Here is a 24,250-nt window from a genome sequence, read left to right on the forward strand (position 1 = left end):
TGCATCGGCTACTGTCGGATTCCGAGGGATCGGCCCGGTAGGAGTTGGCGGGGCTGAGGGCTAGCGTTAAGGTCTGGACTATGAAAGTAGAAGGAAAATGGAGAGGAGAAACTAGGAAAGTGGAATCTCAAAAAGGCGGTTAAAACAAAACTGATAAATTTTGGAGTCGAGCTGCCGTTAACGTACTCCGTTAATTTTGAAATTTACAAAAAAGAAAGACTGATTGATTATTATTGGTAGGGACAGAAAACGATGTCAACTCGGTACAACTTGGAGTAGTCACCCACTCTACTGTTCATGGCACTTTACTCTTTCTTGGCATATCTCCATTCTATTGATCAGAGATTCAAAGCGCGTGCCGAAAGTAGGTGGTGGGTGTTGAGATCAACATTTGTGCTGGCTACTCTAGCTCCGATAACACATGTGGTATGTGAAAGATTGGCCTCTTTCCTGCTGCATCGTGAGATCAAATTAGATGACAACGAGAAGGACATGCTCAAGTCGCTGATGGAGACGATGACTCGTATACAGAGCTTGACGGAAAAGATAGATGGCTGGCAAATATATCGAAAAGAGGGGAGATCTTGGCTGAGAGACCTTAAGAGCGCAGCCTATGACACGAGTGACCTCCTTGAAGAATTGTCGTCACATGTATGCAAAAATTCTTTCAGCGGCAAAATCAAAAGCACCGTAGAAAAGGTACGCAAAGGTCCTACTTACAGAGAAACCCTAGAACGTATTGTGAGGAAACTAGATGAGATTTCAAAACAAATAAACAATCAGCCGGAAAACAGCGGAGATCATCATAAAGCGAACCGGAGGTCACAAACAAGCTCCTTTACTGGTGAATCCCTTGTTCCTTGTAGAGAGGATGTTAAAAGGGACATAGTAGAGTGGTTGTTATCTGGCGACTCAAGTAAGGGAAATGTTTCCGTAATATCATTAGTAGGTATGGTGGGTCTAGGGAAGACAACCCTTTCCCAGCACATCTACAATGACGAAAATCTAGAGCACCATTTTACAAGTAAAGCATGGGTTTCTGTCGGCAAAGATTTTAATTTAGATAGACACATCAAATCGATCTTACACTCAACAGAGTTTTGCCCTTCTTCTCAAAGGGAAATGACTGCCACTTCTACAGTTTCGACGGGAGTGTCTGATAATGGCTCCCAGAAAGAAGTAACTGCCACTAAGTTTTCAGTTGATGCCACAATGGATACACAGGCATTACTACTAAAACTTAGGGAAGTGATGAAAAATCAGAAGTTTTTTCTTGTTCTAGACGATGTGTTGAATATAAAACCTGAAGATTGGGATCCATTAATAGCTTCATTGAAAGACGGAACCAGTGAAACCAAAATTCTAGTAACCACTCAGAGTCAGAAAGTAGCGACGATGATCACGGATGGTAATAGTACCATTTTATTGAAAGCATTACCTCATGATGCTTGTTGGTCATTGTTTCAAGAGGCGTTTGCAAACGAAAGGACATGTGCAAAGATAGGCTCGACCTTGCGTAAGAAAGTTGAAACCAAGTGTGCTGGTCTCCCCCTGGTAGCGAAGGTCCTCGGGCGTTTCTTGAATTCCAAAATTACCGAGGAGGAAGACTGGACAGATATCTTGAACAGTGAATTATGGGACCTGCTTGAAGACAACAATGAGATTTTTAGGGCTCTGTGGGAAAGCTATCTAGCCCTTTCTACACAGGTAAAGCTATGCTTTACATATGGTTCCATAATTCCTAAAGGTTCTGCGTTTGACAAGGATAAACTAGTCCACTTATGGATGGCGGAAGGGTTTATTTTGCCGCAAGGAGAGAGAATAATAGAAAATATAGGAAATGGTTACTTCAATGATTTGTTTTCTAGGTCCTTCTTTCAAAACACAAACAATGGCGCCTATGGAATGCATGATCTAATCCATGAATTTGCACACTGGCTCTTTCTTACGGAATGTTTGAGAATTGAAGACTCAGACTCTTCGGACAGGCTTGTCGTTGATTCAGGCGTACGCCATTTGTCAATACTTTGCAAAAGTACATCGCCAAAAGTTCTTGAGGAGGTCAGTTTCTGCGAGAGAATAAGAACAATCCTACTGCAATGTGGTGGTCATCATAATAACATTCATAGTATCCCTTACTCTCTGGGTACAGAGTTCAGAAAGTTACGCGTGTTAGACTTAAGTGGTGCTCAGATCGAAGAATTGCCACAGTCTATTGGTAGTGCGAAGCAACTCCGGCACATTGACCTCTCAAATACTCCAATCAAGAAACTCTGCAAAACTATTTCTAGACTTCCCAGATTACATAGATTGAAGCTCAAAAATTGTGGAAGCATTACTTATTTGCCGAGGATGAAGAAATTATCTAGCCTAAGACACTTTCATCTAGACGAAAAGCTTCAGATATGTTCCATGCCAGAAGGAATTAGTCAATTAACCAGCTTGGAGACGCTTTCTCACTTCTTTATGGGAACGGGGGATGGACAAAAGATTGAAGGGATGAAAAACATGACGAATCTTCGAGGATCATTGTGTATTTTAAAGCTTGAGAGTGTCAGTAATGCACAAGAGGCTACGGAAGCAGCACTGAATAATAAACAGTATCTTGAGGAATTGACATTGAAGTGGAACTCGCAACAGTTATTAAATCCCAATTTAGACGTTGTAGACGTCCTAAGGAGCCTTAAACCTCATGAAAACCTCAAGAAGCTGCATATATCTGGGTATAGTGGCAACAGGTTTCCACAATGGCTGGGCGGGTCAAGTTTCTCCAATCTGGTGAACGTTTCCTTATGCAACTTCAATAATTGCACAGTCCTTCCTCCGCTAGGACAGCTCCCGTCCCTCGAATCTCTCAGTATAAATAAAATGGGGAATGTGGAGAAGGTGGATAATGGGTTTTGTGGAATACAGCACCCAGGAATGGGTTTCCCATCTCTAACGACACTACAATTTGTTGACATGTGCAAGTTCAAGACGTGGAATGGTGTACAGGAGGGTGACTTTCCTAGGCTTCAGAAGCTTATAATTACCAATTGCGCCATGCTAACTGAACTTCCAAAGCTCGTATGGCTCGACTTTGCGGAAATTAACAACTCCCGTTCACTAGAAGATTGGAGAGATCAGCAGATGAATAGGTCATGAAGTAAAGTTCCTACTGATTTTGAACTTTTGAATCCGTTCTTGAGGTATGACAAATCTTGCTTTTCTCTGTATGCATGGTTCCAATTAAATCATAATTTTTCTGGAAGAGAAACAACGATTGAAGCACGGCACGAGCTACACTCGCACACCTAGATCTAGTACTTCATTTGTGGCAACATTATTAATAGGGGGATTCAAACCATCGAATCGCTAATGAACTTCGTTTTTTCAACTTATAGTATCAAACGAAAATCCCATCACTCCAATATCTTTTGTAGTTTTTAGTCATTCATCTTTATACCATGCATATAAATGTTCGCACATAGTGGAAAACAGGTGATATAACAACTATAAAATACAACACAAATAAATGAATTGTAGAATAGGCTACGACATCCAATTAGGAGTGAACATGTCATCACTTGCTGTTACATATTAGGAGCATAAATTGCCGACATGTTTACTTCTGATCATTGGGTGTGATAGTCCATTATATACCTTGTTTAATTAGCTGAATTAAAAAAATAAGAAAAGCAAACAGGAGAACAAGAAACAATGACAAGGACTAAAATTTCAGTCCCGAATTAGAGGAGGAAAAGAAGTGTGAAATCCCCAAAAAAGAGAAGTACAAAACTAGATATCACCGAAAACCAGGCACGGAGACGATATACATTTGACATTTTGCCTCACACTACCAAAATCGAGCCAGAAAGATTAGGTAGAGTAGATAAATAAGAGGAAGGAGATACATGAAACCCGGGCCCCAAAAAAAACAGAGAAGTACGAACAGGCCCAATATAGAATTCTGATTTCTACTGTAAATCTATAACATTTCAAAAGGTAAATTACCCCCACATTACCACTACTTTATGCATCAATGCCCACCTGTGAATTGGCATCAATTTCAAGCTGACACTTACCCAACTGTACTTTGAGCCTATGAATTCTGACACTGGGCTGAATCGTCATTCTCCTAAGAAAAAACTCTACCTTATCCTACCCACATATGACATTAGTAGCAAAATAGGATACATCTACAATCGTTGCCACAATGGCTTGACTCTTCTTAATAAATAGGTTCCTCTACTAGCTAGCTTTAGCTAAAATTATTCAGCTTTCAATTGAAATCAATTCATTGTTTCAAGCCTTCTATTGTCTTTTTCAATAGAAATACCTTCTCTAGCCTATCTAACAACACATGCATATTTCTTATTGTAGGTCACTATGGAGAATCACTTCGTGATATTTAGTTGTGGTAGCTGGTCATAAATATCTTTAGCTAAGATATAGAATTTGAATAGAATATTCATTTTATCCACTAGTGAAAATGCCTTCATATAATTGATATATATGTGTCTGCATCTACCTCCTTGCTTCCAATTTAGCTTGGATTTTTCCATGCATTCATTAGCCTTGTATCTGATAGTACATTCAATATGTTTCATTTTGGATAATAAATCTATGATCATCCCAAGTCTTGTTCTTTTCAAGAGCGTAAGTTTTATACATTATTCTTCTATCGCTTCTAACACGAAGTATATATGGAATTGCCTTTTCAAGATTGTGAGGCATTGAAGCAAAAGAAATAGATAAAACAAAATTATAGAAAGAAGACGAGAAATATGACACAAATGCATGGTAATATTTATCTACTATTGATCTCCTTACGTGGTTATTTAATTGAGCCTAAAGAGCTTTTACCAACTTATTCCTTAGCTTGTTTAGGAGGATGAAATATAATATTAATAGGTTGAGATGAAGGAAATGTAGGAAGAAAAATAGGAATATGAAGAAGAGAGAATCTCTCTTTTCCATAAAGCCTCTCACCCTGAAGAGACGCAAGATGAAAGTAGGTTTTAGACTTAATTAAGAAGCTAACACCCCCCTTCTTGAAAATTCTTCAGGAACCTCCCTTTACTCCATTAAAATTATCTTCTTCCCTCCCTTTTCCCCCCAAACCTCATACCCTTCCCTAAACTGCTTTCTTTTGTTATATTCTTCCCTTCTATTTCTTTTTCTAAGTATTTAATTGCCTTCTTCACCACCCATCCCCCTCTCAAATAAAAAAAAAAAAAACAGAAAAATACCGAGAGACTTTCCTCATCTCAGTGTTATTTCCCCTAAAACCTCTTTAGTTCCACTTACCACTGACTCCCCTCCCTTCCCTCCTTTCTTCTTCATTCTCAACCTGGATTTCCATGTCCACAAAATTTTCAAAGTCGAAAACCTATTTAATTAACAATTCAATATTTATCTTGCATTTTTTCATTATATATTGGGTTTTGTTACTTAGCTTCCTTCACACGTTTTCATTGTATATTGAACATTTAATTAGATTATCAAAGCAATCATTGTTCTATTTTTTTCTTGTTTTTGTTTGCAGGTTAAACATGCAATGAGCGACTCTTAAAGTGTGGCTGAAGATAATGGACAATTTTTTTTTTTATATTTAGAAATTCTCTCTCTTTTTCTAAGGTCATGTAGACTTTTATATGTATTAATGGAATTTTGAAATTTGTAATACATTTTAAACAATGGATGTATTCAAATTATACATGGCTTGTAATTTCTTATTTCAAGAATATAACCATTTGCTAGAAATTATTATATAATTTCCATATGATGTATGAATGAAACATGTATTACTTTAAAGTGGCAGTCCCAATTGTCGCTATTCTTTTACCACTTTAATTGGAATATAGCCACGATTTTTCACAAACTCGTAGCTATAGATTAAAGAAATTAGCTACGGTTTTGCAAGAAGTTGTGGTTATAGATTTTAGTTTTAGCCATGATTTGTTAAAAAGGTAGTTATAGGTTGATGTATTTAGCATTGGTTTTATAGAAAACTATAGCTACAGTTTTGTGAAAATCCATGGTTTTAGATTTGGATAAATAGCTACAGATAATTTAAAAACCATAGCTATATGCATCTTGTAGCTACATTTTAGTCAATCGATAAAATACTTATATGGTTTGCATCCATCCTTTAGCTACAGATAGATATCGTAGCTATAGATGGACTATGGCCACATATTAATTGAACCATAGCTATAGGCTATAGCCATGCATACATAGGTCTCTAGCTATGGTTTTTATGACCTTTAGCCATGGATTTGTCTGTAGATAAAGGTCATACTTCTTATAGTGTTGATAGGCTCTAAGCACTTTATATATATATATATATATATATATTTTTTTTTTCTTAATAGAAGAACTAGTGGGGATTCATGTGGTGCACGTGCTTTGTTAAGTGAAAGTGAAACATCAAACAATAGAAACATATAAGAGTAGACAACTTTTTACTGAAAATATATTAAATTAATGAATAAATATTAATCAATGAAAGTCTATTTCATTTTCCTACAATATGATCTTTGAAAAGTTGTAGAGAGTACTACACCCTACAAATCCAGAAAAGAGTAAAAAATAGAGACTGATAAAGAAAGATTCCTCGTAATGGAATAGATCAAGATATCTAGAAAGCCTTGGAAGTTGACTTTGAGGACTCAACCATGTCGCATAATGAAATGGATAGAAATGTGTTTGATAGGATATTAGCATATGAAATTGATCAAGATATCTAGAAAGCCTTGGAAGTTGACTTTGAGGACTCAACCATGTCACATAAGGTATCAAAAGAAGAATCAATCAAATTTGGTACTAACATGGTTATGCGCTTTACAAATATGCTGAATCAACTAGAACTTAATGAGAAGACTTGTTACAAAGAATTTTGAAATCTTTTCAAAATAGGTAGGTGACTAAAGGAAAAGACAAAGACAAGAAAAAGAGAAGCATCCACCCGAAGGCATTATCAAAGAAAATGGTGATTCACGTCCGCTAATTGAAGAAAGTAAGGTAACATCTTACTCAACTTCATTTGGTTCCAACTTCATTAGGAAAGAATGTCAATAGGATTTATAATATCTACCAAAAATTAGAAATCTAGTTGAAAATCTAATTAATCACTCCAATAGCTTTTACCCCATGTGCTTTGAGTATAGCCACCAGAGAGATGCGCCAGAAATATCTATAGAAGAACCATTTGGGGATTTGGCAACCTTTTTACAGTTCATTAAGGATGCAAAAGAGCCATTGTGGATTGGAAAAAAATACTTCACGATGATGTCATTCATCGTGACAATTCTCCACCTCAAATCGTTGTATGGATGGAGTGATGTATCCTTTAATGAACTTTTGAAGGTGTTCATAAAGGCTATGCTTGAAGGTGCTAAATGCCCAATCAATTTTTCATAGTGCAAGAAGATAATTGCAACTATCGGGTGTAAGATGGAGAAAATAGATGTTTGTTCAAAAGATTATGATTTTCTGGGGTGATGATAAGGATAAGGATAAGTGTGACAAATGTGGTGAATCAAGATGGAAGAGCGACAACAATAGTGGGGTAGATGATTTTGATCAAGAAGTTAGTTTTTCAAGGAAGAAAAGGCCTCAAAAAGTGTTATGATACTTCCCTCTCATTCCAAGGTTACAATGACTATTTATGTCAAGTAAGACTGCCGAAAGTATGACATGGCATGAGGACGGTAAGACCAAGGATGGAATGCTTCGCCATCCAGCTGATGGAGAGGCATGGAAAGATTTTGATAAGAGATACTCCGACTTTGCAGCCAATAAGAGGAATGTAAGGCTAGGATTGGCAACTAATGGGTTTGAACTACATTCTGCATTAAGCTCAATAAACAACATATGGCCTGTGATGATAAGGCCTTATAACCTGCCACCATGGATGTGTATGAAACCACCTTATATGATGCTTACTTTGCTAATTCCAGGCCCTAGAGGCCCAGGTAATGACATTGATGTGTACCTACAACCTCTTGTAAAATAACTCTAAATTTTATGGACAAAGGGTTTATGGACCTATGATGTAGCTACCATGCAAGAATTTCTACTAAGGGCATGCCTTATGTGGACGATTAATGATTTTCCAGCTTATGCATTAATGTTTGGTTGGAGCACCAAGGGACGTTTGGCTTGTCCATGTTGTCAAGAAGAAACACATTCTAGGTGGTTGGAACATGGAAAAAAACATTGCGACCTTGGCTATCGTAGATTCCTCCCAATAGATCATAGGTGGAGAAAGAATAAGCAGAGCTTTAGTGGGACTTAAGAGTTTAGGCTTCCACTAGTTCCTTTTTTAGGTGCGGAAATTGTTTGAAGTTAGAATGGAAGAATTTTGAGTATAGAAAGGGACACAGAAAAAGACTTTTGTCAGGTGATTCAAAGGGGAGTAGTGTTGGGAATTTCAAGAAGTATAGCATATTATTTCAGTTGCCTTAGTGGAGGCATAATTTGCTTCGTCATAACTTAGATGTGATGCATATAGAGAAGAATGTGTGTGAAAATATATTGGGAACTATTTTGAACATTGATGGAAAATCAAAAGACACACCTAAGAGTCGTTATGATTTGGTTGACATGAACATTCAACACTCTTTCCATCCAGTAGCAGATGCTAGTACAGGCAGGGTTACTATACAACATGGACGATATTGTTTGCTCAACAAAAATGAGAGAGTGCAATTTCTCCAAGTTTTAAAGAATGTGCGAGTGCCGGATGAATATTCCTCTAATATTTCAAGGCGAGTCAATTTAGCTGATGGCAAACTACTTGGATTGAAGAGCCATGACTATCATGTCATCATGCAACAGTTCCTTCTGATATGTGTTAGAAATACACTTCCAGAGGATATATCTCGTCCCCTTATGGACTTGAGTCATTTCTTTCGAGAGATTTGCAACAAAGTAATACAACCTGAAGATTTGAATAGCTTGCAAGATAAGATAACAACGACCATGTGTGAGTTGGAGATGATATTTCCACCATCATTCTTTATCATAATGGTCCACTTGTGCATCCATCTTGTGTCGGAAGTCAAACTAGGAGGGTCAGTACAATACCGATGGATGTATCCGATTGAAAGGTAATACATTAAATCATAGTTAAAGTGTTAATGAAAGTCATCTTCTTACATTGACTAATTTGATTTTCTCTTTTGTTACACATGTCAACCTATAAAGGGTGCTTAGTAGGTATAAAAAGCTTGTGTGGAATAGGGGCACATCCAGAGGGGTCAATCGCAGAGGGGTATCTTGTGGAAGAATGCATGACATTTTGCTCCATGTATCTCTATGATGTTGATACTTGATTCACATGAGTTGGAAGGAACTCTGAGGGCGACGTAGAGTTATCCTTGTCTGGCAAGGGTAAACCATTTGGTGCACAGAAAATTGTGAAATTAGATGTGCTTTCACTGTCACAGGCACATCATTATGTCTTAACACATGTGAATGAGGTGGCCCCAAACATTGAGTAATTTCTTATTATTCTTGTTAATATTTTAAAATATGTAATTTGATTCATGGATTCATTCAACTAATGTACATTTCACTATTCAGTGAACATTTAAAAATCTTGACTGCATGGTTTCCAAGAAAGCAACAACTACTACAAAAGGCCCATCAAACCGAGTTTGCTACTTGGTTAAGGAATCATGTGCTAGATGCCCAAGAAAAAGGAAATGGTGGGCAATTTTCTAATCTTGTTGCAACACTAGCAATGAGGCCAATGGGTGATGTGTTTGTGTTATCAGGATATCTAATCAATGGTTATATATTCCGACTGCATGCTTTAGACAAAGGAAAGGCTTATCAAAACAGTGGGATGGTAGTAGTTACAGACACCACTTTACACACGAGTGAACGGGATATGCATGGCATTCGAAGTGACATCCAATACTATGGAAGGATTAAAGAGATAATTAAGTTGAGGTATACGGAGGATGTCAGCTTTGTGTTGTTTTGATGTGATTGGATTAACCCTTGGCAAGGACTTAAGAAAGAAAACTATGGATACACTTAATTTTGGGAGATTGTGTCATATGGGAGAAAGAGAGGAAGATGAGCCATTTGTTCTTACAAATCAACTTCAACAAGTGTTCTATGTGGAAGATGACCTAAACAAGGGGTGGCATATAGTGAATAATACAAAGCCTCATGACCTATATGATGTAGGTCTTGTGCACCCATTTTCTCTATCATGGCAAGGGAAAATATTCACATAAATGATGAAAGCATAGAGTGGGTTAGAGATGATGTTGCACCAGATGTGGTGGAAAATATTTCTAATATTGCACAAAGTAGAACTTCGGAGCAACTAGATGGACAATTCATCAATGACTCATTAGAGGAAGATGTTCCAGACGAGTCTACTAGTGATACAAATTCATACATTTCACTTAGTGATGACTCAGATTAGCAGGAGTTGAATGTAACTTGGGTTGTTTCTTGCAAAAGTACAATTGTTCTTTTTGTTCTTTTATGATTCCTCCCTTTAATTGGGTATTGGATGTTTTTTTTTTTGTTCATGTACATTGTTTATTTTTTCCCTCTAACTTTTTGTAAATTGCTTCCCTCTGGAGGTGTTTCAAAATTCGTCAATGTGTCATCTAGAGATTTTATGTATTAAAATTTCCCCTTGTTAAATGATTGTGTTCACTTATTATTCAAAACTTGACACTTGACTGCATGAGAACTCAAAATACCATACAATGGAGGTAATAACCATTTGCAGGTAATAACCAAAAAACTCAAAATGTCTTGTAAATGTCTCACTTCCATGACTATCATACATGTTTTCGTATTTTAGCATGTTTGTTTTAAATTGCTATATTTGGCCTATATCATGTCTTATCACAATATACTTTACCTACATAACGCACAATCATTAATGGTCTTTTTCAATTTTTATTGCTGCAAATGGCTAATGAACAAAACCAAGAGGTGAACATCCCTAGAAATGAGCATTCTAGGGATGATTTAGGAGGTTCATCCTCCCAAGCCCCTAGTTCCTCACGTACACGACAGGGGCCGGAGAGGCGTGGCTGCACCATCTTGCCCCATGTACAGTGTAGGAGCAGAGAACAAGCTCAAACTATTAAGATGGATAAACTAGGCCGACCTATAGGGGCACATTGGCCGGAGTTGGTATCTTACATTGGGGTGTTGGTGAGGGACTGTTCTAAGGTCCCAGTCCATATCACCAATTGGAGGATGCCACCCCATGATGTGAGGGATAGAGTTCAGTATGCAATTCAAGTGACATTGTGCTTGTAGTAAATTATTACCACATGCTAATTGCTAATATTTGACATTGTTTGTAGGGGAAGTTCATAATAGAAAATGAATTGTCTGAGGAAGACCTTCGTTTGGCTGGGAAGCAGTTCCGTGGCTTTCAAAATCATATAAAGAAGGCCTACTATGAGAAATATGAAACAGATTGTGAGAGGGCAATAACAGAGGCGATTCAACAGGAGAGAAACGTTGATCATAGTGATTTGCTTCATTTGTTTGCACATTGGGATACTCCAGAGAGCAAGGTATAAGTTAAAAGTAATTTAGTAATTTCCTTTTATACATGGTAAATTCATAGTAGATTAATATCACTAAATTGTCATTGTTGTAGCAAAAGTGTCAGACAATGGCCAGGGTGAGGGCTCGTAACAAGGTGAATCACCACTTAGGTCAAAATTCTTATGCAACTCTTCTCCATCAAATGGTGGGATGACTAACATAATTTATATTTTTTCATTTCTTTTTTAATTTGTATAATGACTCAAGTTAGTTGGTTTGTTTTAGGAGGAGGAGAGCAGACAAAACAACGCCCCCCTAGGCGAGAGGGCCTATTCAAAAGGGCCCATACAAACGCCCAGGGGGAGTTCTATGATACTGAGGCGAGGGAACTTTCTATAAGTATTTTTTTTTTTATATTTATTCATTCGATAATTTTTGTATGGTTTTACTTTGGACCATTTTATGTAATAACTTTTTTTAATTGTTCTAGGCCAAAATGACAACATATGTGGCAGAGCAAGTAGAAGCTGGCATACAGGTTGAGGCCATCGGTCCTCATGATACAGTGGCAGCAGTTTTTGGAGATGAGCATCCACACGGGTGTGCTGTTTGGGCTTTGGGCCGACCCCAAAGCGTGCTTTTGGTACTGTAAGGTCTGGAAGCACCTCTCAAAGTACAACTGCCACCACATACACGACACAATTGGAGCAAGAGAACCAACAACTTCGGGAAAAGGTGGACAATCTTCAATCCAATGTGGTGAACCTGCATTCACATGTGCTTCATTTGCAATCATTCATGGAGCGAATGGCACAACATAATGGCAGGCCTATGCCTAATCCATTCCCCACACTCAACACAGTTAAGGTATGGCTATCACAAATCCCATTGTTTATTGACAGCTAGTTCTAGATAAACCACAACTTGGAATATTTTCAGCATTTCATTTCTAGCACCTATTATATCTGTTATCAAAAGACCCCTTAGGCCTTAGCATTGTGCTCACAATAGTTGAGGATAGTGCTGCTATGATTCTTGTCCTTTTTTGTGACCATGCTTCATATTATCACCTATGAACTTGGTTAAATTCAACCACTAACACACTTTTGCAGCTTGTGGGTGTTTGTTAATGAATGAGAAAGGAGACATGCCTACCATAGGGGCTCCTATTGCATTGTAGTAGGTGCTTGGTGACTTCTAACTAACCGAGATGGGACATATTGGATTAATTAGAAGCAACCTTCTAAAAAGAAAGCCAAAAATGAACTCTCCAAAAGGAAAAGGTCCTTGGGGAAAGCTATAAATAGGAGAATCTCCAAAAGAGGGAGGCCCTAACAAAATTCACACACTATCCTCGTGAGTCCCCTAAGAGTTCCCACCCAAGAGTCTTCTCTTCCCGCTTCAACTCTCTCATATCTCAAAACTAAGATCCCCCTTCTCTGCTACCTCTGACCACCCACCTTGCAAACTATTTGGTTATCCTTCCTACAGAGACCTTCTCAATGTCAATCCCACCCTCCTACAGATTGCATTCCCTTCTCCTAGCAAAATATCCCTAATTCCTATCCCTTCAAAGTATCAAGTGAGAAAATATTGATGGAACATTAGAAAATGATATGCAATGCAGAAAAGATAGGTAAAATATAGATTCACAAGAAAAACACAGAAACCACTGAAACACAGAAGAACCAGACTCACAAATATCTGGGTGCCCTTATTGATTCCTTTTCTTTTCTTCTCTTCTCTTCCTTCTTCCATCCTTTCCTTAACTTACTTTCTTATCCTTCCAACCTTATGAAGGCCATTTATAACTGGAAAAGTAGTCAAACAAGCAAACAACAGAATTAATTATATTTTGTAAAGTAGTCAAACAAGGCCATTTTTAATGCATTTATCATCTTCTTCTGACTCTGGCTGAAATGTTTTTATTTCAGAATTTTCATTTTGTTTTTTAACTCTCAACTCCATGAGTCCATCTTAATTTGCATCACTACTAGCTATCAAGAGATTAATTAAATCATTATATATACTAATTCAAGGGCTTACTTGTGGTTTCAAATGCTTAACCATAAGTTTGTCTGGTTTTAGTCCGGCCCAAGTCTAGCTAGATGGTTGTTAATAGCTCTCCTTGTCTCTGCCTTATATGCATATAGGTTCTGTTTGTAGTCGATTTCCATCTGGGTATAAAATGATCATACAGTGCTATATATCAGAATAGAACTGAATTTTAAACCATTTTGATGAACCATCCAGTTTGACCTCTAAACTTGCTTAATTAAATAAAAAAAGTGTAAAAAGAAAGAAACCAAGAAATAAATAGTTAATATTGGTTTTGCCTATATATCTATCTATCTATATATTATAGGTAATAACACTCCTAATACATGTGCTTGGGTAACATTTACTAAATCAACCTTTCTAAGAACCAAGGGGTGTATGAATTTACAATTTGGTTAATAACATTCCTCTGAACTTGCTTATTAGATCAACTGGTGTATGAATTTATAATTAACTAGACTACTTGGTTGGACAGGAATGTCTCTTCCCCAACTAGAAATCAAAATGTTCCATTGGTTTCTTTGTATGGGAAAAGTTCCTATTAGACGTAAATTTGGAATCTGATGGAAATTTGTTCTTCCTCCATTTGGTTCAATCACATTTTTAGAGAAGCTAACAAGATGATGGATGTACAAGCAATTGGCCTTTATTCTGGTTTTTTATTTTCTATGGTTAAAAGATGCAGACTTGAAAGATATGAAAACAATGATATGAAAGGTTGGGCTTGATCCACAACTAAATTATTTGTCTCATTTAGAGGCTAACTTTCTTTTGGGGAAATCTTAATCAATTGTATAGTTATCATTAGTTGTAACTGGTGTGAGGAGTTATCACTAGTTCCCAAAGCCTTCTACGCAAACTTCACATTCAGCTAATCTGAATTATGCAATTCCAGGGTGCAGCAAAGTGTCGGAAGTTGAAGTCTACAATAAAGCAGTAGTAGCTTCAGCCATCTCTTGGCTTTTCGTGTTGAATTGTTTCAAGGAATGTGCCAAAGGGCATTGTACCTTTTTTGGTATTTCCTCTTTTACTTTGTCTATACTGTTTCATCACATGGTTTGTCCGTGTACGATCCTTTGCTGTATTTGGACTAATATGTGTAGGGAATCATCGATCATGGGAATTACTTCAAAACCGTATCTAAGGGTAGCTTTATATGGTTATGGAACCTAGGGAAGTGTACTATAGGATATATGGGATAGCACAACAATATGCATGAACCATGATAAGAGACATAACTAAGAAGGGTTTCACATGGTTCTGCTCCCAACTTCATTATTATGGCTGTAGTTAGGTCTGGTCTGGTTGTTCCACTTTCACATGAATTTGTGGGTAAGTAACGTAGGGGCCCCTACTGCATTGTAGTACAAAGCAGACCTGACCTTTGGTTTTAGGACACAACTAGCTTTGACATTTTGTTTGAGTCAAAGGTCTACTAAAGAATTATTGATGAGTGGTCACTAGACAAAGACAAGCCATTTGTTGGCCAAAGTTGGTGTTGGTTTAAACTAGTTGGTAGAGCTGCATTCAGCTTAGATTGGGTTGGGCCTCAATGACAGTATAGAGTGCACGTTTACTCATGGGTTCCCAGGAATTGTTTTGAATTTTGGATTAACCTTGCACAACTTGCTTCTCTAAGATTATTTCTATCATTGTAAGATTATTTCTATCATTGTTTTAAAAACTGGCCTTGGAGAAATCAACACTGAGATCACATCTGCTGAGATTATGATTGTAGCACTCCTTTACAGCTAGTTTGTTGGTAAAGACTCTAGCTACTTGTAGCAGAGATTTAGAGCTTGAATCTGTATTACTTATTTAAGTCATATACTAGCATTTGATCCCCTTTGCTCAGTAGTGGAGGTAAATGTGATCCTTTTCAATTATATTAAATTGGCTTAAGTGGAGGTAAATGGTAATTTTAAGTTAGGTTTATTTGGTATTTGATCCTTTTCAATTGTTTTGTGTCACTAGAAGAAACTTGAGCTGCACTTTATAATTTGGTTAAATATTATGATGCAAAAATAAAAATAGGCAACAAAAAGTATTTCTTCATATTTAGTAGCTTTGTATATGTCAGCTGTATCGAATATTATGTTTATGATAATTAATCCATTTCTCTTATTCAATTTTGATAAAAATATTTGAATACACTATTTTTTTGTATAGAGCCATGGATGAGAAAACACTCCTGTTCCACTTTTGATTCCCATCATGCAAGTCCATCATCAAACCCGGAAAGATAAGCCAATTTTTTTTTATATCAACCACGAAAAATTATGTTTATACTTTTATATCTTTTAGTGAAAATATAATATAATTGTTTTGTCTTTTGCAGGATATCGAATGAGTACTTGGCACAGGGTCCTCTCGTGCATATGTAACAAGTAGGGAGAAGGAGAATGTGAATGCAAGGGGGAAATCCCTTCATTTTGGATGATATTTTATCTTGTTTTTTTTTTTTTTTATATATTTTTGTTTAAACATAAATGTTTAATTGTAAGTATTAAAGTTTTTATAATATTTTAATATATGTTTATTGTCAATTAGAAGGTTATATGGATAAATGTGATTAATCAAGTGTAAAGCAGGTGATGTAAATTCATTTTGATAACTGCAAAATGGGAAAAATAGATAAAAAAAGTCAATTTTTAACGACGTTTGTAAATGTCACCAAAGGTAGAAGAGAAAAATTTTGCCAACTTTTGGCGACGCTTGTAAACATCACCAAATAATGGCACTTTTCGGTGATGTTTTACAAACGTCACCAAAAGCAGACAGATTTTTTCCCCTTATCCACCTTTGCTGATGTTTGTAAACGTCACTAAAAATTGCCATTATTTGGTGATGTTTACAAACGTCGTCAAAAGTTGGTGCGTAAACGTTGCCATAAGTACGCCCGATGGGAACTGAAGCAATTTCAATGACATTTGCAAACGTCACCGAAAAGTCCCATAAACATCGTCGAAAGTTTTCTAGACTTTTGTAGGCGCAACGTTTGCGCAATTGTCGTCAAAAGCCTTTTGCGACAGTTGTAGCGGTTTTGGTGACGTTTGTCTAACGTCACCAAAAGCCTTATTTTTTGTAGTGCTTGATGCAGAAGGTGAAGTAGAACAAAGAGAGGGAAGAGCTGAACTGATGCTGATTGGCTCTGATACCATGAAAGAACTACAATAGTAAAAGTGAATTGAAACTTTTGATGTCGAGCTTCTGATTAATGTATGTATTTATAGTACAAGTATTTGAGTTCTAGTAGGAGAATGATTGCACACTCCTAATCATAATACAATAATTTGAGATAATACACATCCTATTTAATAATACAAATCCCAGAGCCTTCTCTAGATTAATCTCCTACTATATTAGATTTATCCTTATCCTTTAGTGTAGGATAGAGATCTGACTCCTTTTCCTTGACACATTGCAATTGTGCATCTGTCTTTCCTCTTATTGTAGTTATGTTCAAAGAATTCAGTTCTCCCAATTTAATGCCCACCTTTGGAAATCTCTCACAAACAAAATCAAAAGGGAAAATACTATTTACATAGCTAACAATGTCAGGACTCGTAGAAAGGGAAAATGAAATAGCATCTAAATCATTTTACAAATAACCTAAAAACATGGGGCCGAAAGAATGCCTCTTCCCAATAGCCAACATATAGGAAAACTTTAGATGCTCCTAGATACTATCCATAGGATCACCAAAAAAATAAAAACCTCAGTAGAAGGCAAGCAATGAAAGCAACAAAGACTGAATAATCTATCCTATCCTCGGTAGTCTTTGACCGTAGAAACTAGAAATCAAACATGCCTTCAATGAACATTTATTGTTCTGAGCAAGAGGCAGGCTCAATGAACATTTATTGTGCTGAGCAAGAGGCAGGTTTTGGAGGGGAGGCAGTCCTGGAAACCAAAGACGTTTCATTTTGAAGAGGCCCGGTGTACCCATGAGAATTGTGAATCAACCGTGTCTCAAGTTTGGAACATGTTGGTTTATGGTTCGAAAATGTTCTCTCTAGCTTAGAAAATTTAGAATATAGGTTCAACAATGAAAAGGTGGAATCGGAATGTCATTGGTAATATTAACCAAAACATTAACAAAAGAGAGCCTCCGAAGTTGGTATTCAAATTCAGGCTCTCAGATGGATCCTTCTAAGTAGTTGGAGCTGGAAAACAAGTTAGACTTAGAGCTTAAAAGGGAAGAGACCCATTTGAAGCAAAAGTCTAGGATTAACTGGTTGAATGGTGGAGACAAGAACACAAAGTTCTTCCTTGCCTCCACCCTTCAAAGAAGGAGAAGAAATTATATCTCTGGGCTTAGAGATAGCAGTGGTAGAAGGATTAATGACCTTAGTAAAATTGAGGTGCAACTTCTTTAATTTTTTCAACAGACTTTACAATTGTGAAGGAACCTAAAATTCTTCTAAAGCTCCAAAATGTATTTATACTTCTCTTTTTGGGGAGGATAAGCTGATCCTTTAGAAGCCAATCACAAATGATGAAATTTGCTTGTCTTTAGCCCAAATGGTTCCCTCTAAGGCCCCTAGACCAGATGGGCTATGCAACTTCTTTTTTAAGTATACTAGAGAATAGTGGGTGATTCTATGTTACAGGCAGTTCATAAGTTCTTCAACTCAGGGAGAATGCTTAAGGAATTAAACAATACGTTAGTTCCCCTTGTACCTAAATCGGCTAACCTAGAGACCACCTCTCAAAACAGACAGATCAATTTCTATAATACTCCTTACAAAATTGTTGCAAAGGTCCTAGCCAATCAAATCAAAGGAGTAATGGACTAATTAATCAATCAAAACCAACAAATCTTGAATAACATTCTTCTTACTCATGAAATTCTACATTTTAGGAAAAAAATCCAGAAATAGGAATCGCTCCATGGCCCTAAAGCCTGATAAAGTTCTATAATAGAATTGAATTGCCTTTTTTGGGTGGTGTTATGGAAAAAAAGGGCTTTCTGGGGAATCTATCAAAACTGGAATATGTGGTGTGTCTCTGCTGTCTCTTACAAAGTCCTGGTGAATGGCTCTCTAGGCAAAGTAATCCACCCTTCTGGTGGCCTTAGAACGAAAGATCCTCTCTCCCCTTATTTGTTCTTATTACTATCTAAGGTTTTGGAAACTAACTTGACTACAAAGTTTCATGAAGGGAGCATTTTAGGAATTTAAGTTCATCATCAAGCCCCCACAATAACCCATCTTTTTTTCCCCTAATGAAAGCTATGTTTCTCTAAAGCAAATATTGTTGAAGCTTTAGGGAAAAAAGTGAACCTATACAAGTCTGAGGCAGTCTTTAGTAAGAAAAGTCCAAATAGATTTCAAAGGTTGATTTTCAAAGTCCTAGGTGTAAAGTGGGCCAGCTGTCTAGGCACCTACCTTGGTCTCCCATCTAAAGTGAAAAGATCTAGAAATCAAACCTTTGATTTCATTATTGAAAGAATTGATAAAAAAATTGTTAGCTTGAAGAACCAATTCATGTCATCTACAAGAAGCGAGGTGCTCATGAAATTTATTGTTTCTACTTTCCCTGTCTACTTGATATCTTGTTTCTTATTATTGAAGGGGATCTATAGTGCTATTTCCAAGATGTAATGCAAATTTTTGTAGGATTTGTCTTATCGTGATATGAATAAACATCTATTATTCTATATTTACAGTACTATTAAAATTATGAATAAGATTGTGGAACTTTTACGTCATTCAATTGTGAGGTTTAAATTGTAAATTGAACAACTAATTTTCACCTCATTCAATTCTATCTATTTAAATCTTACATTTTTTATAAATGAACAAAAAATAAATAAACTAAAAAGATAAAAACATTACAAAAAGAGAACTATCTAACCAAGCAAGTAGGCCTATCAATGATACTTGAAACTTCACAACTCGATACAGTTATCACATGTTTGGATGAGGTTTTTTGTAACCAGATTTGGACTTTGCAATTTGCATCTGATTAATAATGAAAAACAATATATATATATATATATATATATATATACATATATATATATATATATATATATATATATATATATATATAAATTAAAAACTGCATATTTATAGAAATTTTTGGATACATTATTACTATTATTATCATCATCTAGAATTGCCACATGCAAAGCACGTGCATGCTTACTAGTATGTTATAAAAGGGTGAAATACCCCTTCCCAACCATGTTAGGTGAGTCTGAATCTACTCACAACAAAAAACTATTCTAACACATTCCAACGTGATCCGTGTTATATTGTGTGTTTGAATCTCATGATGAAATGCAGATCCCAACTCGATTAACATGTCATGAAGCTTTAAAAATTAAAACAACTCAAGCTATTTTTTGGGCTAATTACTTAGATACATACCCTATACATTTGGGGAACTACTTATATATACCCTAGACTTTTAAAATCAACTTATACATGCCTTCTTGACTGGACCTCAGTTATTGCACCATTTAAGATCATTAAAACAACATTCCAAAAAAGAAATTATAATACCAAATTTGACCTCTCTCCTATCCCTGTCATAGCCCAACGTTTTGAGGATTTTGATGAAGATAGTAGTTAGGCAAATCTTAAAAATAGGAAGAAAGACCTGAGTGGACCATGATTAAAGTAAGAGTCAATAATGCATATTGCAAATCTCTTAAAACGACTAGTTAAAGCAAATCTGGTTAAAGCAACTACTATGCCTAGCCCTCTAATGGTTAAAGCTAATCTCCTCATCAAAACGACCTATTGTTAAAGAGACGGCTCATGCCTAACCTTTTTTTGGACAACAAGGAAAATAATACATTGTACCCATAGACTAGAAGAAAGAACAACATTTCTGTTTATTCTCAGATTTTGTAAAGAAATTATTTGGCCATTTATCACTTTTAGAAAGGCAAAATTCAGTTGTATGTGCGAAAATGCACATACGTGACTGCACAGGTGGTGCTGGAGAAAGAAATGCTTAAAAATCTACTCACTGAAATTTTTAAGAAAATAAATGGGAAATAAATGGGAATTAAAACTCCTTTCCAAAACACTTTTCCAGTGGACATAACTAATTATCCTAGCTGCTTCTATTTGGCTTTAGTCTATAATTCGGTGGCAAGTGCCATTGTAACCTCTAGTTGCCCAAGCTGAATGGCCATATCAAATCTATAATTAGGATTTATATGGTGCATCTTCTAGTATACCTTGAGATTCCAAGAAATGAGCTACACTGTTGTATTTTTCCTATGTTTCCATTTAGAGACCATTCTTAGAAAGTTTGGACACTATGACTGTTAAGACACCACTTGACTATAGTATTTATTTAAGGAAACATGTATGAGAACCTATTTCACAAAAGGAATATACAAGCATAATTGGATAATGAATTGCACGAGGCCAGACATAGAAATAGTTGTTGGAAAATTAAGTCAACATACTCATAATCTTGGAAATGAACATTGGGAAAGTCTAATATGGATATTAAAATATTTAAAAGGAAACCATGAACTTATATTTGTATTACTCATGTTTTCCTCATGTTTTAGAGGGCATTACTGATGTGAATTGGATTTCAGATTTAAACGATATATAGTACTTCCACTAGTGGATATGTCTTTACCTAAGGAGGTGGAGTAGTATTGTGGAAATCAGTAAAATAATCTTGCAATATAAGTTCAACAATAGAGGTTGAATTCATTGCATTAGAATTGACAGGATTCGAGGCAGAGTGGCTAAGGAACTTACTGATAGATATACCACTTTGGCCATGATCGGTTCTGTCTATATCTCTCCATTGTGATAGCCTGATAACAATAGCCAGAGAAAATAATAAAAATTACAATGGTAAGAGGAGGCACATCCGCCTAAGACACAACTTAGTAAGATAATACCTCAACGAAGGTACAATTGTTTTGGATTTTGTAAGGTCTAAAAAAAACCTTACAGATTCGTTAACCAAACCACAAATTACTAAAGTGGCTTATAAGGCATTGGTAGAAATGGGGCTAAACCTCGTTATATAAGTCATTGGTGATGGACACCCAACCTATGTGAAAAAAGATCCTTAGAATTAAGTTGAATGGGTAAAAGCAAGTCTCTAGATAACTTGGGAAAGCACTATCATTTTGTGTACCACTAGAGATGCTGACACAAGATGGTGCTCACTACAAAATGAGGAGGGTGAGCATAAGACTCTTAATTGATTAAGAATAGTGTGTGCAATGCATGTTAAATAACCTATATAAGTGAATGTGAAGTGTGGCCGGTTCTAGAAGAGATCTAAGAGTTGACTCTCTAAAACATTCATGATTCCAAGAGGGGAGCAATGCTAAAATGTTCCAAAACAAAAGAACCACTAAGGAATTGGTGAATTGAGGTGGTTGGAAAATTAGCTAATTACGACAAAGAGGAAAAATTAGTTAATTTCTCACTGTGATGCTCAAGGTGTTCGATCTTCTTATAATTTTGAATTATGTAGAGGATTGTTGGAGGGAGATTCAAAATTTCAAGAATTTCTTCCCTCCCTTGTGTTTTGTTTTTGTTTCTTTCTCTTCTCTCCCTCTGAATGCATGGGAAGACTTCTTGTCCCACATTGCGTGTGTGTGCACCACACCGAATCATTTTCCTTTTACCGGTTTGAATAGTTTGACTTTTAAATTTCAAGGTTTAATTTTTCTTTTTCTTTAAACATCTTCTTCTTTCATCTTCATGTCTATTCTTATTTGTGTCTCTTCGAACAGGTGCACTGTTCTAAAGAAACATCTCTCTGAAGGGACACATCTATGTCCACTCGGGTGATTGAAAGCACTTTATAAATGGAGTCTTGGTCGACCTAGTGACATATACCAATGCACAAAACACTTTTTTCTTTCTCAATCAATTTTCTTTCTCTTTGAGCATCATTCTTGGTGGTTCTCAGAGGTTTGGTAAGTGAGTACATGCCTACCAGTAACCCAATGGAATGCTTCATCTTAGCAACCAATTTGCAATTACCCAATTGCACCATAGGGGCAAGTGCGATTTTAAGGAGAGTGATCAAGTTGCACGACTCAACCCTCATTCCCTCTACAATTCTTAGTCTTGACACAACAGTTTTGCAACACTGCTGTGTTTTGGTTTTGGAAAGCGTTCATCGATAAATTCCGTTCTACCTCTTTTATTTACAATAGAAACTACTCTAACCTTTATTTCATCTGTTCCCTTCTCTTCCCTACTTTACTCATATAGTGGTCGAAAGGATTTGGATTTCCGTGGGTACCGAAGCAATAATTCTATACACAAAGTTCATACTTTTAGGTAATGTGATTATTTCAAGGATTCAAGGATTTCCCCTTTCTCCTTCTATGGGTTTGTGAAAGATAGAAATCTAGTTTGTGCTCTAAGATTTTTGGCTCTGCTTCAATAGTTCAATCTGTTGTTTTCTTTAAGTTGTTCATTATTTGTTCTTTCTGTAGTGAAAGTTTTGGAGATTTTCATCTGGATTTGTTTTACCAAATGTCTCAAATCCTTCTTAGTTCTTTTATAAGTTCTTCCAAGCTCACCCTTGCTTGCATTTGAGGGACTCCCGTTGTGGGAAGTCATTGATTTTATTAAAATATCTTCAACTAAAATTGAAGATATTGGAAAAACAACTTTTGATTTGACCTTATTTGTTTCTCTTAGTTTTCTGCCACAGTTTCGTTCCTCTTTCTATTTGAATTAGAGCTTGATCATACCTTCAAATTTATATTTTATGTCCCCCTTCTCTCTCAAAAAGGGCATTTTTGTCTTTTTACATGTTACTTAATGTCCGTTCGGGTACTGTAGTGATACGATTTGAAGTTTGGGTACAAACTTAACACTACCCCTAGAGTACAGATACTAATCTGGAATTTTTCCAAAATTTAAACTGCATTATATTTATAGAAAGCAAAGATTTTAAAGATGGTTTTTTAAGGGATTTTTAGTGTTCAGTCCACCTCAGAGTTGGGAAATTATTGCCAAGTCTATTTACATTTAGCTCCCCCTGAAATTTGGCATTCCTCCCCCCCTCGAGACCCTGGAACCAATCTTGAAACCGCTAAGGCCATCAAACTTGATAGAATAAGTTTCAATTCCAAAAACTTGACTACCAGAAAACCAAACGGAACCCATCCATTCTCACCTTAATGCAAAAGAAAACACAGAATTCTCTTTTTATCAAATAATAAAGAAGTTGGAAACGTTAGCCATAGGATTCGGTAACCATATGGATGTTATGGTCTGACATCTGATTTTTTCAACGTCATATTAACAATGAAAGCGTATCCAGATTCGCTCAGCTACTGAGTACTGACCGAAAATAATATAAAGCTTAAGATTTTTCGTTTAGTCTTTAAACTTGGCTTGAACTCTATAAGATTGTTTTGCAGAAGAGGCTTTATATGACAAATTGGAATTGTGAACGTAACTCCTTGTCAAAAAAATAATTATACTTATTAGATAATAGGATGCTAACGTTTCTTGTCAATATTTATATTATGTGTTCCGGTTCATAATTTTGCGAAATGGGATTCATATAATTGAGACATGACTTAGTAGATGATGATGTCCATCATGTGCATAATGGTCCATCTTATTGAGAGAACTAATTTTAAGGAGGGTGTCCCACAAACGCCCCACAGCATATTCCAGTGCAGCATGGGGGGCGCTCTCTA

The 24,250-nt window shown here is 36.3% G+C and overlaps 2 protein-coding genes across 2 annotated transcripts; both read left to right on the plus strand.

The window, feature by feature from the left end:
• Window positions 1–230: 230 nt before the first annotated feature.
• On the plus strand, window positions 231–5,760 carry LOC148874129 (putative disease resistance protein RGA3). Its single transcript, XM_088986830.1, has 2 exons — window positions 231–3,188; window positions 5,528–5,760. Exon 1 carries the CDS (start codon window positions 298–300, stop codon window positions 3,142–3,144), a length of 2,847 nt encoding a protein of 948 aa, XP_088842956.1. The 5' UTR covers window positions 231–297; the 3' UTR covers window positions 3,145–3,188; window positions 5,528–5,760.
• A 1,915-nt stretch (window positions 5,761–7,675) lies between these two features.
• On the plus strand, window positions 7,676–10,429 carry LOC148874130 (uncharacterized). Its single transcript, XM_088957995.1, has 5 exons — window positions 7,676–7,958; window positions 8,498–9,095; window positions 9,338–9,484; window positions 9,571–9,942; window positions 10,186–10,429. Exons 1-5 carry the CDS (start codon window positions 7,676–7,678, stop codon window positions 10,427–10,429), a joined length of 1,644 nt encoding a protein of 547 aa, XP_088814121.1.
• The last annotated feature ends 13,821 nt before the right edge of the window (window positions 10,430–24,250 follow it).

The sequence above is a fragment of the Nelumbo lutea genome, chromosome 1, assembly GCF_056320005.1.
Source record: "Nelumbo lutea isolate HS-2025 chromosome 1, American lotus-T2T, whole genome shotgun sequence".
NCBI lineage: Eukaryota > Viridiplantae > Streptophyta > Magnoliopsida > Proteales > Nelumbonaceae > Nelumbo > Nelumbo lutea.

What these genes read in the sequence shown, in the direction of transcription:
- LOC148874130 (XM_088957995.1), top strand. Translation starts at nt 7,676, where the DNA reads ATGACATGGCATGAGGACGGTAAGACCAAGGATGGAATGCTTCGCCAT. An exon ending in GAGGTGGCCCCAAACATTGA is followed by an intron (nt 9,485 to 9,570) that starts GTAATTTCTTAT and finishes TTCACTATTCAG; the next exon opens with TGAACATTTAAAAATCTTGA. An exon ending in AAAGAGATAATTAAGTTGAG is followed by an intron (nt 9,943 to 10,185) that starts GTATACGGAGGA and finishes TATATGATGTAG; the next exon opens with GTCTTGTGCACCCATTTTCT.
- LOC148874129 (XM_088986830.1), top strand. Translation starts at nt 298, where the DNA reads ATGGCACTTTACTCTTTCTTGGCATATCTCCATTCTATTGATCAGAGA.